This window comes from Bubalus bubalis, chromosome 5 (genome assembly GCF_019923935.1).
Source record: "Bubalus bubalis isolate 160015118507 breed Murrah chromosome 5, NDDB_SH_1, whole genome shotgun sequence".
Classification (NCBI taxonomy): Eukaryota; Metazoa; Chordata; class Mammalia; order Artiodactyla; family Bovidae; genus Bubalus; species Bubalus bubalis.
This window is the reverse complement of record NC_059161.1, coordinates 36921399-36934405: the sequence shown is the minus strand read 5'-3', so window position 1 is coordinate 36934405 and position 13007 is coordinate 36921399. Positions and strand designations below refer to the sequence as shown.

The 13007-nt window shown below is 52.4% G+C and overlaps 1 protein-coding gene across 1 annotated transcript in view; it reads right to left on the bottom strand.

Annotated features, from left to right (window-relative positions):
• Positions 1–9177: 9177 nt before the first annotated feature.
• The window catches only part of SPSB1 (splA/ryanodine receptor domain and SOCS box containing 1), a 70214-nt gene continuing 66384 nt past the window's right edge, over positions 9178–13007 (bottom strand). The window contains exon 3 of the mRNA XM_025285852.3: positions 9178–11217. Coding sequence (XP_025141637.1) covers positions 11090–11217 — 128 coding nt within the window. The 3' untranslated portion in view covers positions 9178–11089. The remainder of the gene's footprint in view (positions 11218–13007) is intronic.

Genomic DNA, 13007 nt, shown 5'->3' with positions numbered 1-13007 from the left:
AGGGAGAGGTTGCTGTCTCCCTCCTAGGTGGCCAGGACGACCTCTAGGGCCTGTCCTCCAGAGGTGAGTCTGGGCGGGCTGCCACTTCAGCTCATCCCCCGCTCACCCTTCTAGGAAGCTGGGGGTGAGGGATACTCAGAGGGGATCCCCAACGTCCAGGGATAGCTCCTGGCTGCGTAAGGAGGAGCCATAGTACCTGAAGGCCAGGTGCTTTCTGGGAGCAGCAGGCTTCTGTCAGATTCGTATCTTTCTCACTTTCTCACAAACAGATATGATACAAAGACCTTGGGCTAGCTCGGGCTTTGCAGCTTCTCAAGGCTCTGCCCACGCTGAGGGCTCATTTGATCTTCGCAACACCATGAACCCGGCCAATTGTTGTTGTTGTTCAGTTGTTAAGTCATGTCTGATTCTTCGCAACCCTGTGGACTGCAGCATGCCAGGCTTCCCTGGCCTTCACCATCTCCTGGAATTTGCTCAAATTCACGTCCATTGAGTCCATGATGCCATCTAACTATCTCATCCTCTGTCACCCCCTTTTCCTCCTGCCTTCAATCTTTGTGGCCAAAGTATTGGAGCTTCAGCTTCAGCATCGGTCCTTCCAATGAATATTCAAGGTTGCTTTCCTTTAGGATTGACTGGTTTAATCTCCTTGCAGTCCAAGGCACTCTCAAGAGTCTTCTCCAACACCACAGTTCAAAAGCATCAATTCTTCGGCACTCAGCCGTCTTTTTTGGTCCAACTCTCACATCCATACATTACTACTGGAAAAACAATAGCTTTGACTATACGGACTTTTATTGACAAAGTAATGTCTCTGCTTTTTAATATGCTGTCTAGGTTGGTATAACTTTTCATCCAAAGAGCAAGCATCTTTTAATTTCATGGCTGCAGTCACTGTCCACAGTGATTTTGGAGCCCAAGAAAATCTGGAATCAATCAATATTGCTGGGAGAAATATCAATAACCTCAGATATGCACATGACACCACCCTTATGGCAGAAAATGAAGAGGAACTAAAGAGCCTCTTGATGAAAGTGAAAGAGGAGAGTAAAAAAGCTGGCTTAAAACTCAACATTTAAAAACTAAGATCATGGCATCTGGTCCCATCACTTCATGGTAAATAGATGGGGAAACCATAGAAGCAGTAACAGACTTTATTTTCTTGGTAATTGATATTCTAAATCTAAGCCCCAAATTCCAGCCTTTGCGCCGCCTTGCCTGGGTCTCTTTGCGCTTCTTTCGACTGTTGTGGGCCTCATCCTGCAGGTGGGCCTGGGGACTTCCTAAATTCCACCACAGGGAACCTGGGCTCTTGGAGAGAAGGTGCCCTGCTTGCCATCTCTCTTTCAAGTTCTCTGGAAGATTCAGAAGTTAAAAGCAAGCAGAGCTGGGAAAGAGTGGTTCGGAGGTGGGTCCCTGAGGACTGCTAGAACAGGCAGTCTAGGGGGGCCTCCCCTTATAGGGGGGAGGGGGGAGGCAGGCCCCCCAGGGCCCGGTGAGCTGCCCCCACCCCGCCCCACCCAGCTCCTCCCAGCGCACCCCCCAGAGGCATTTCATTTAAGGGAGAGCCAGATACGGGCGCTAGCTGTGGATGTTCTCTTGCTCAGTGGACAAAACATTGCTGGCACTTTCAGGAGTGGACTGAACACTGTGTCCACTTTGGCGGCCTTCGGGATTCCTGGACGGACACAAGTGTGCTTTCACATGCAGCAAGATAATTGCACAACCTCCCTCCCTCCCGGCTCCTCAGCACCCCACCCCTTGTCCCCACCCTTTCCCCTGGTTGCCTGCTCTGCCCCAGAGCAAGCTTCTGAGCAGCCATTCCAAGTGGCCTTAGGAAGTGAGCACTTGAGTCATGTGACTCTCCCCATAGGCCTCCTTGGAGCAGAGAGGGGCTGAGAAGCAACCCCCCAAGCCCGAGTTCTGTTGACCCCGATAGTCTTGCACTGGGACATCTTGGCCCACTTGACAAGATTGGCCTCTGACCTGACACGGTGGCCTCAATCCAAAGATTGGTCTTACTGGTGCCTCCCTGGAACTTCCCTGGTTCACTGGAATTTCCAGAGGTTTGGGAACCTTCCAGAACCACCCCCCCACCCCCAAATGAACTGTGGTCTCAGATCTGGGCCCCTGTGGTTTTCCATGCTCCATTTGAAGAGGCTGGTATCAGGTGGCCATGTGGGACCAGGATGGAAGAGCTGGGAAGAAAGAGTGAGGTCTGGGTCCACACCTCCTGGGGACAACCCTGGCAGGCAAGGCCTGCTCCAAGGGGCGTTCATTGCAGAGCTGTCCATAGAGTCTCAAGGTTGGTTTTAGACCCTGCCTATCACTAAAAGGACTGATGCTGAAGCTGAAGCCCCAATACTCTGGCCACCTGATGTGAAGAGCCAACTTGTTGTAAAAGACTCTGATGCTGGGAAAGACTGAAGGCAAAAGGAGAAAGGGGTGACAGAGGATGAGATGATTAGATAGAATCACCGACTCAATGGACATGAATTTGAGCAAACTCCGGGATACAGGGGAGGATGTAAATGCCTGGTGTGCTGTAGTCCACATAACTTAGCTATAGTCAGACACACAACGTGCTGTAGTCAAACACAACTTAGCGACTGAACAGCATCCCAGGGAATCATTTCACAAGCTTCTGGTGCCTTTGAGACACCTTGAAGTCAGGGCCATGCTGCCACCCCAGCCAGGTTGAATGCTCTGGGAATCAGGCTCCCAGACTGGCTCCACTCAAGGCAGAGCAGGCCTGGGTTGCACGGGAGGGAGTGGCAAGGCCGCTGAACAAAGGCCCATCGTGGGCCGGTGCCAGGGCCCCGAACCCTCTGGGGCAAGATGAACTCCAGCGGGAGGCAGGCTGCTAACCAGTAAGCAACTTGTAAAAACCCAACTCAGACACAACATCTGGCAGCTGCTTCAAATAGTTCTGTGTCTGAAGTTGGAGCTGCTCGCAGCTCTCCCGTAAATCAAGCCATGTGCAAAGAGGAGCCCCAGGCTGACCTGAGGCTCCCTGCCTGGCCGGGTCCCAGCCGCGCCCCCGGCTCTTGTGCTCTTTAAATAGCCCAGGGTTCGCATTCCATTTCCTTGTGTGGCTGCAGAGGCTGCAGGGTGGGAGTGCCTCCCTCTGTCCCAGAGAAAGATGGGGAGGTGGGCAGTGAGAGTCCACAGGGCATGGCTCACTGGGGCTTCCTGGCCCGAGCTCAGTTTCTGATGACACCTGAACAAAGCCCATAACTTTCCAGACCACACCACTGGCTCACTGGAGCTGATCAGAGGGAAGCGCAAAGAGAGGGGGCCACATCCTCTGTCCATGGTCGAATTCCGAGTTCTCTCCACATTCCGGCCTGAGCCTGGCCTCGGGGCTTCCACGCTCAGCCTAGGTGCCCACCATCTATCAGTTCCACAGCCAACCTGCTCTTATGGAATAGGGCATCAGGGCTGGGGCAGGAGGGCCGTGGGGCTGTAGCTGATAACTCTGGGAATTCTCACCCTGTGGCAGCACCCACCACACCTAGCCCAGTCTGACACTGGGCTATGTTTTCCAGCTTTATTGTTTGTTTCATAAATCCTTATGGGCATTCTGTGTGTATCCTTATGGGCATAAGTGTGTATCTTATGAACTCTATTCTAGGGATGTGTGTAGAGAGTTGAATAATGGCCCTTAGAAAGACAGGTCTTTGTTCCAACCCTGGAAACTGTCAGTGTGACCTTACTTGGAAAAAGGGTCTTAGGTGCCATTGCATTAAGGATCCTGGATAATTCAGTGACAATTGTCCTTATAATACAGACATGGAGACACAGGGGGAGAAGGCCACTTGATGACAGGGGCAGAGGTTGGCGGGATGTGGCCATCAGCCAGGAAAGGCTCGAGCCACCAGAAGCTGGAAGAGGCAGAAAGGATTTCCCTCCACGAGAGCCTCCAGAGGGAGCAGGCTCTGTCCACACCTGAAGTTTGGACTTCTGACTTCCAGAACTAAGACAATAAACGCGTGCTGTTTGAAACCACCCAGGGTCTGGTAGCTCACTGTGGCAGAAACCAGAAATGAAAACTGTGGAGACTGGGGGTCAGACAGACTGAGCCGGACCATGCTGCTCTTAACTGCTGGGTACTCTGCCGCCCTGACAATGAGACTGATTTTTAGAAAAGTGACCTCATTTCCATCCAGAAGGAAAGAAGCTCGCAGGCCCAGCCAACTGCCTTGCACGATGCCCTCCCTGGAAAGTCTCGTTAGTCTTGTCTGTGCCACTGGAGCCCAGACAAGGGTCTCTGGGCCCAGACAAGGGTCTCTCACACCCCTGGCAGTGTGCAAATAATCACATCGGTGGCTTTTATTGATCACTTACTGTGCGCTGGGCAGTGCTTTAAGTTTCTACAAACCTACTTTAAAAAAATCATTTATGTATTTATTTTGGCAGTGATGGGTCCTCGTTGCTGCATGGGTTTTTCTCTAGTTGCAGTGAGCAGGGCTCCTCTCTAGTTGTGGTGCACAAGCTTCTCATTGCAGTGGGTTCTCTTACTGCAGAACAGGTTCTAGGCATATGGGCTTCAGCAGTTGTGGCCCGGGCTCTAGAGCACAGGTTCAATAGCTGTGGGGCATGGGCTTGAATATTCATTGGAAGGACTGATGCTGAAGCTGAATCTCCAATACTTTGGCCACCTGATGCAAAGAGCCGACTCATTAGAAAAGATCCTGATACTGGGAAAGATTAAAGGCAGGAGGAGAAAGGGATGACAGAGGACGAAATGGTTGGATGGCATCACCAACTCGATGGACATGAGTTTGAGCAAGCTCTGGGAGATGGCGAAAGACAGGGAAGCCTGGCATGCTGCAGTCCACAGGGTCAAAAAGACTCGGACACAACTGAGTGATTGAACAACAACAACAGGCTTAGTTGCTCTGAGGCATGTGGGTCTTCCCAGACCAGGCATTGAACCTGTGTCCCCTACATTGATAGGTGGATTCCTAACCACTGGACTTCCAGAGAAGTCCTCAGCTTAATTTTTAAAAGAGCCAGTTGGAAAGTGGTGAGGCAGGAATGCCTGGTATCGGCTATCCTCATGTACCCTGCCCTAAGCGCACAGTGTCTCAGTGGACCTCCTCAGCAGGAAAGCATGGCTATTACTTCATAGATGGAGATAGCAAGGCTCCTGGGGCTCTTGTTGCCCTACAGGCGGTGAGGAGGGGAGCTGAGCATCAATCCTGGGCTGTTCTGGCTCCAGAGTCTGGGCCCTTCCCCTGTCAACACATGGACCAGCGGGAAGGTGAGGTTCTCTACTTGGAGCCTGAAGTTGGCTCTACCTCAAGCTAGCAGCAGCCTGATGGCTGCTTTGCTTAACAGAAATCATTGGGAAGATACTTCATAAATGGGCTTGGGTTGAAAATCTTTCAACAGGTGGGGCCTCGGGGTGCAGGTGTGAGGGAAAGTGGAATGCCTGCTCCTTATGCCATGAGGAGATGGGGGCATGTGGTCCTGGGTGGGCACCAAGGTCGTGGGAAGTAGCCGAGAGCATCTGTGGAGTGACTGGCCCTGATTGGGGGTGCTTGGGTCATGGCGCCTGTCAGCTCCTGGTTCAGCTTTCACAGGGCTGGTTTCACAGGCGAAGCCAAAGTTCAGGCCTGAGGTTTCCCCTTGGACCCATCCTGTTCACTCCTCCAAGACAAGCACCTCTGTGCCCAGGCAGGATGCTGGCTTCGCAGCCCCAGCTCTCTGGGGCTGTTGCTTGCACTTCAGAGTAGGTGGAGCTGATTCCCATGGAACCTTCCACTCTAGTGCTCACTAAGCTCCTCTGGATCACAGCTCCTTGCAGGTCTCTGAAGGAAAAGAGGGCCAGAGCAGGGTCTGCATGGGTCTCAGAGGACAATGTCTCCCAATCAGCTACAGGTGTTTCAAGAGGCAGATTCCCAGATCCCACCTGTGGCATCAAAATTTCTGAGATTTTGCTTTTTCCTCGAGGTCACCAGATGATTCAGAAGCAGGAGGTATTTGAACTTCAAGTTAAGGGTCCTAGACTAGGTCCCGTTATTCCTATGCTTCTATAAGACACATTCTTAGGGATGGCTGTGAGGTCTTCTTCAGAAGAGTCAGGGAAGGGATTCATGGGGCCTTTGCCTTTTGTACCTTCAAAGCGGTCACAGAGGAGGCTTCTGCTGAGCTGGGTGAAAAGACAGATACCAGAGCAAGGTCAATGGCACCTTCTATGCTGCCAGCTGCCCTTGGCCTAGGCTTTCCTAGTGGGAACATCCCTTCGGCCCAGGAATAGCATTATCAGACCAGCAGCTGTTCTCCAGACTAGGAAGAAAGGTTCCAGGGAGGTGTCAGCTTTCTCTTTTCTTGAAAGAAAGAAAAAGTAAGAGCAGAACCCCATGGACGGCAGAGAGGGCTGAAGCTGGGACAGGAATCCACCGAGTCCACCAGGAGTACACTCGAGCAGTCCTGCCCGTCGGCAGCTGAACCCCGAGAAGCCCTCGGAGAGCCCTGAGCGGCTTCCTCCGGTCTTGCTCAGCCAGGACATCATTTGTTGATTCTAGAGTCCAATCCCTAGCTCATGATTTCCTCCCTGGTTGCCATGGCCCCGCACAGAAAACACAGCAAACTCCTGGCCCCAGGCAGCTCATTTATTTCAAATATTCCTTGCAGCTGGCCTCCAACCATGTTTGGGTGTCTGGACTGGAGCATGAACTAATTGCTCTGTCTTCGGCCCCCTCCCCAGCTCCCCCAGCATACTTTATGGTTCAGTAAATCCACATTCCTCATCTCGCCGCCGAGGAGGAGCAGGATGGAGGGCGGGTGGGGAGTCATGTGCAGGAGATGGACGGTGGAAGGAGGAGGGGGCTCTTCCCATCTATGGCCAAGCCTGAGAGCCTGCTACCTGCTTGAAGGCAGGGTATTAATTACAACCACATGGGCCAGTCTGCACCATGGTTTTATTAAGACCGCTCCCTTCAACACGAAACCCTGCTCCCCAGAAGTCTCCCGGTAACACAAAGGCCCTTATTTTCCCTCTGTGTCTGCCACCCACCCCCATCCCCTCTCCACCCCCTGACCCTTCTCCTCCTGCTGCCATCTCCTTCTAAGCAAGTTGGAGTGGCAACCCAGACATGAACTCCAACCTAAAAATAAGTTCAGCCCACCCCTTTCCTCCAACTGCATCTGGGGAAGGCATCTAGGTGTCCCTTCTCCCAATGCCCACCTTGATCTTTGAAGACTTTACCTGGAAAGAAAGCGTATCTCTCAGGAAGTTGGATGAGAAATGTTTGGTCCATTCTCAGAGACCAGTTCCAATCTGGGAACTGTCATTTTCCAGAGGTGCAAGAGCTATGAAAGCATGTGTTTACACACTTGCTGATATGTCTGGCTCTCTTCTAGAGCCTTATGTCATAGGACTTCCCTGGTGGTACAGTGGTTAGGAATCTGCCTGCGGATGCAAGGGACACAGGTTCAATTCCTGGTCCAGGAAGATTCCACATGCTGTAGGGCAGCAAAGCCCATGCTCCACAACCACTGAGCCCACGTGAAGCAACTGCGGAAGCCCCTGTGCCTGGAGCCCGTGCTCTGCAACGAGAGAAGCCACTGCCATGAGAAGCCCAGCATCACATCTAGAGTAGCCCCGATCACTGCTGCTAGAGAAAGCCCACGCACAGCAACAAAGACCCAGTGCAAACAAAAATAAATACTTTTTTTAAAATGTTTTTTTAAAAAATTAAAGACTTCTGTCACTCTTGCTACCCCCCTCAGAGATGGGGACTATGGTGACGCAACTTTGCAGAGGCTCACCAGGATCACACAGCTCATGAGGGTCAGAGAAACACTGGAAACCAGGTCTGATTCAGGAGGCCATGTGCTCCTTGCTGGTCCAACCCAGCCACACACCGAAAGGATTTCCCTTTACCCTGCAACTTTTCCAGGAATAGAGTTGACCTAGTCACTACCAGTGGTGTCCAAACTCTCACAGAAGGTCACCTGGGGAGGTGGAGGGAGTCACGCATCCCTGGACCTGGTCCCAGAAATGTCCATTCTGTCCATCTCAGGCAGGGTCCAGAGACAAGCATCTCAACTAACGCCCCTCAGCTGGGTCTGACGCAAGTGGTCTCAGGAAAGCTGGCCAAGAGGTCCTCAGAGAAAGCAACAGGGGCCCTTGGTCCCAGGGGTCTTGGGCCTCAGACCAGGGCAGTTTGCCCAGTACCAGCAGATCCCAACATGCCTTTAGAATGAAAAGTGCCCACAGGGAGCTGAGGGCTTCCCAGGTGGCTCAGTGGTAAAGAATCTGCCTGCCAATGCAGGAGACGCAGGAGACACGAGTTCGATCCCTGGGTTGGGAAGACCCCCTGGAGGAGAAATGGCAACCCACTCCAGTATTCTTGCCTGGGAATCCCCATGGACAGAGTGGGCTACAGTCCATGGGGTCGCCAAGAGTCGGACACGACTGAGTGACTGAGCGCACACGTACACACGCAGGGAGCGGAATGCACTCTTGTTAATTCTTTGGAAACTAGTCATGATGTGTGGTTATATCTAGTAAACTTCTTGACTCTTCACTTTATCAGTCACCAGTCCTCTAAGCCAGAACCTTCCTATCTTCTCCACTGGGGTGCGGAGTGGGGAGCAGCTAGCAGAATGGGCTCATTCAGCCTTCCTGTGTGCTTGGCACTGGGGATGTAAAGATGGGTGAAGGACCAGCTCCCTTAGCTGAGTGCCCAGTGCTTGGACTCTGAAAAGCCAACAGTCAACTCAACAATGAGCCAAGGGTCCTTGCTGATGTGCAGAATCCTTTCTACTAGCTCAGCAAGTCCCTAACTCTGAGCTACAGGCTCAAGAACTTCTGAAAAGGATGGGGATGTTCTAGGATCATCCCTCTAGGATTCTCTTCCTCCATCTGGGACCCCTGTTGACACTCCAGCCTCCACCAAGGGCTCTGAGGGGTCACCCCATTATCTGTTGTTGGAAACCATGGACCCGGGAGGGGTTCGTCATGCCCTTTCCCTTCCCCTAAAGATCAAAGTTTGGGAAGATCCCCTGGAGGAGGGCATGAAAACCCACTCCAGTATTCTCACCTGGAGAATCCCATGGACAGGGGAGCCTGGCAGGCTACAGTCCATGGGGTCGCAAAGGGTTGGACACGACTGAAGCTAGGCACAGCACAGCACCAAGCTCAAAGAGGGACTCCAAAGCGCCTTTGTATTTTAATAAACTTTCCTTTATTAGGTTACTGACTATTATCAACCATCATAAAATAGAACAGGAGTTTCAAAACTGTACAGGCCACAAGGCTCTGGGCTGAGAGGAAAGACAGATGGGACTGAGGTTCGGGGAGCTGGGGTGTCAGGAGTGCAGAGAGACAACAAGGAGCCCGGGGGTTTGTCCAGCGTCTGTGGGAGACGACTGGGTCAAGGCGATAAGGCTGGGATCTGTCTAATGAGACCCTCTTATGTGTAACATTCATCAGAACATGGCCCACTCTGAAACAGGAGCGAGGACAGTCTTTAAACGTCTCAGGTTCGGTTCCTCCCACCCACTGGGGGAAAAACAAACCTCCAAATAGCAAGGGGAAATTTACATTCCTCACCCAGTCTTGGCACCAATTTTGTGCTTTAAAAAATATACTCCACTGGAAGACTTTTTTTTTTAAAAGGTACCCTACAGCAGCTGTTTAAAACATAATTTTTACGGACAAATATATATGCATATATATTAAACATTTTAAACAAATAAAGTCATCTATTGTACCTGTACAGAAATGAACAGAAGGCAGATTCTAAGAGGGTGGACTTCAAGACATAAGAAAAGGTGACCTGGTGGCAGGTGCTGGGGTCTGCTACGTGGGGGAGTTGTGCAAGGGAGGGTGCTTCCCCCCCACAGCAGGCTGCCCGCCCCACCCCACCCTGCCCCACCCCACGGCTCTGGGGCACTGTGAGGAACCGAGGCTGCTCCACTTCAGCCCAGAGCCCGGGCAGGGGCACCAAGCAGAGACAGGCACTGGCTTCGAGGACACACAACTCTGCTCTGGTCTCCCCCCCGCCCCTGCCCCGCCCTGCCCCTGGCCTCTCAGACCCACTCATCCCCTGTCTTGTTTCGGCAGGTCCTCGACAGGGGAAGCCAGAGCTTCCGTGTATTCATGTGGCAAATCTCAGGTAGGAAAGCGAAAATGAAACCAAACCCACACCAAAAAACCCCACAGAAGACTAAAAAAATAAAACCACGTGCAAAAATGGATGCGCCTGAGTGACAAGTGGCCGTCTGGGGGGACGCAGGGAGCTGCCACCGCCCTTGCAGACAGGTCCCTAAGACACTCATTATTGCATGTGAGGTGCCCTTTCAGGGGCCCGCTCAGGCACTCAGGAGCAGAGCCCCTGGAAACTGTAGATTGAGGGGCCCACACAGAGGTCCCCCTGTGCCCACATGGGGACACATCACAAACATGACCCAGCGTAAGGGCCAGTGAGGCACACACATCCCAGGAAGGGTCAGGTGGAAGAAAGCAACAGAACACTCCAGAGAGAAGTGACCCGAACAAAGTGTCCTTTCTAAATGGAATAAATAAATGGCTTTTGTTACTGTTCAAAGAATAAATACAGGGTTTGGAGGCACCGGCAGCCAGGACTGATGCTGGGTGCTCATGCGCCTAGGGCAGGTCCCATTTTGGTTTCTGCCTCCGTGGCCATGGTGAGCTTCTGACATCCTGAGCTTCGTCCGCTGTGGCTGCCCTGCTGGGCGGGCGCTGGCCCTCATCTAAGCACCTCTTCGCACACCTGGGATCTGTTCTTGGCACCGGAGGGTCCCGGCAGGTGTGGGGAGCACCCAGGCCACCCCAAGAGCAGGTCAGAGCTCAGGGCAGCAGTTTATCCTCTGTGTTTTTTCCAAGGAGGGGCTGTGATACGGCATGCGGGGGACTTCTGCCAAGGTCCAGAAGGGGAGCAGAAGGGCCCGTATCCAAAGCCGTCTGTGTCCGGCTGGGCAGCCAGGGAGGATGAAAAGGAAGTCGGGACTTCCTCCCACGCCTCGGACGCCGGTCCAAGGCTCGTGGCGCTGTGGTGGCTCAGTGAGTTGGCACCGGGGGGTGGTTGTCCTGGCGGTCCCAGGCGGAGCATCACTGGTAGAGGAGGTAGGCCTTGAGGGAGGCGGGCAGTGGCAGCGCGTGGATCTCACCCAGGCGCCCCTTCCCCAGGGCCAGGCGCACCGAGCGACGGCAGAGATCCATGAGTGGTAAGGGCTCGGCTGCGGATACGAGGAGAGAGAGGACGCCTGTTAGAACGGTTCCGGGTGGTTTGAGAGCAAACACCAACAACAGCAGCAATAGCATCACTTACTGATACCTGACGTTTTTAAAAAAAATGTTTATTGATCTATTTATTTGGCTGCATAGGGTCTTGGTTGATCAAACTCAGGCCCTGTGCATTGGGAACTTGGACTCTTTGCCACTGGACCACCATGGAAGTCTTGATACTAGTTTTAATACCCAGATGACTACAAATTAACTCCTTTTACTTTTTTTTTCTGGCCATGCAGCATGGCCTATAGGATCTTAGTTCTCCAACTGGGGATGGAACCTGGACCCCCGGTAGTGAAAGTGCCGGGTCCTAACCTCTGGACCACCAAAGGTTCCCCTCATTTTACCTTTAAAAAAAAAAATTATTTATTTTTAATTGATTGATTATTGCTTTACAATATTGGTTTGATTTCTGTCTCATTTTACCTTTTAAATGAGTTATTAATTGCTAACACAGAAAACTCACTGGGCCAGGCCCCCTTGTAAGCCCTCATTTAATCCCCATGACGGTCTGTTATGAATGATTTAATAATCACATACCATGATCATCATCCCCATTTTACTGATGAGGAAACTGAGGGATAGAGTCCAGATAACTTGCCCAGGGCCACACCACTGGCAGGACAAGGAGCAAGGGTTAGGATCAGGGTTAGCTCTAAGCCACTGAACTAGAGGCCCTCTTCATGGACTCTCCCCTGCATATATCCATTCTCAGACCCCACTTGGTCTTTCAGGAGGAGAATCATTCTGTGTTAACCCGACTGCTCACAGGGACGGTTCTCCTCTCCATTTTACAGCTGCAGGTGCAGAGGGGACCGAAGCGCCAGGATTACAGGCTGGAGTCCAAACCCCTGCAGTCGGGGCCCAGTTCTGGTAGACCTGCATCAGGAACCTGGATCCCAAGGGGCTTCTGGCAGCAGCCTGCAAGGGCACCTCTGCCCTCGTGTCCCTGGGAGGGCCTAAGACCTAGCTTCCTGCAAGAGAGGCTCCACATAGCCTGCATCTCAGATAAACCCTCTGCTCCAGAAGGAACCAGGAAGTCATGCCCTCCAAGGCCCCAGAGGCTGCTGAGTTGTCGTGGGCTCTGCTCGTCTCCTCCCCCCATGCCTGGCTGACTCCTCCTTGCTCTCACCCATGAAGCCAGGTACAGGTGAGCACAGATGAACGGCTCAGGGTCCCTCCCCACCACCGGGTCCTGGACACACAAAGAGCTGAAGTGAGTGGATCTGTGACCTCGTCCACAGTCTCCCCAAACCTCCTTGTGAACAAAATAAAAGGTCAAACCAAAAAACTGAGAAAACCCCCAGCATTTCCCTTGAGATCCCATTCCACCAATTAAAAAGTGACGAAAGTTCTTTAATATTCACCATTGTGTCTCAGAATACTAAAAAGAATATTTAAAAATTCAGCCATTGGGAATTCCCTGGTGGTCCAGTTCAATTCCTGGGCTGGGAAGATCTGCTGGAGAAGGGATAGGCTACCCACTCCAGTATTCTTGGGCTTCCCGTGTGGCTCAGCTGGTAAAGAATCCACCTGCAGTGCAGGAGATCTGGGTTTGATCCCCAGGTTGGGAAGATCCCCTGGAGAAGGGAAAGGCTACCCACTCCAGTGTGCTGGCCTGGAGAATTCCATGGACTGTATAGCCCATGGGGTCACAAAGAGCTGGACACGACTGTGACTTTCACATACGTCACATACTAGTGGTTAAGACTTGGTGCTTATGCTGCCGAGGGCTTGG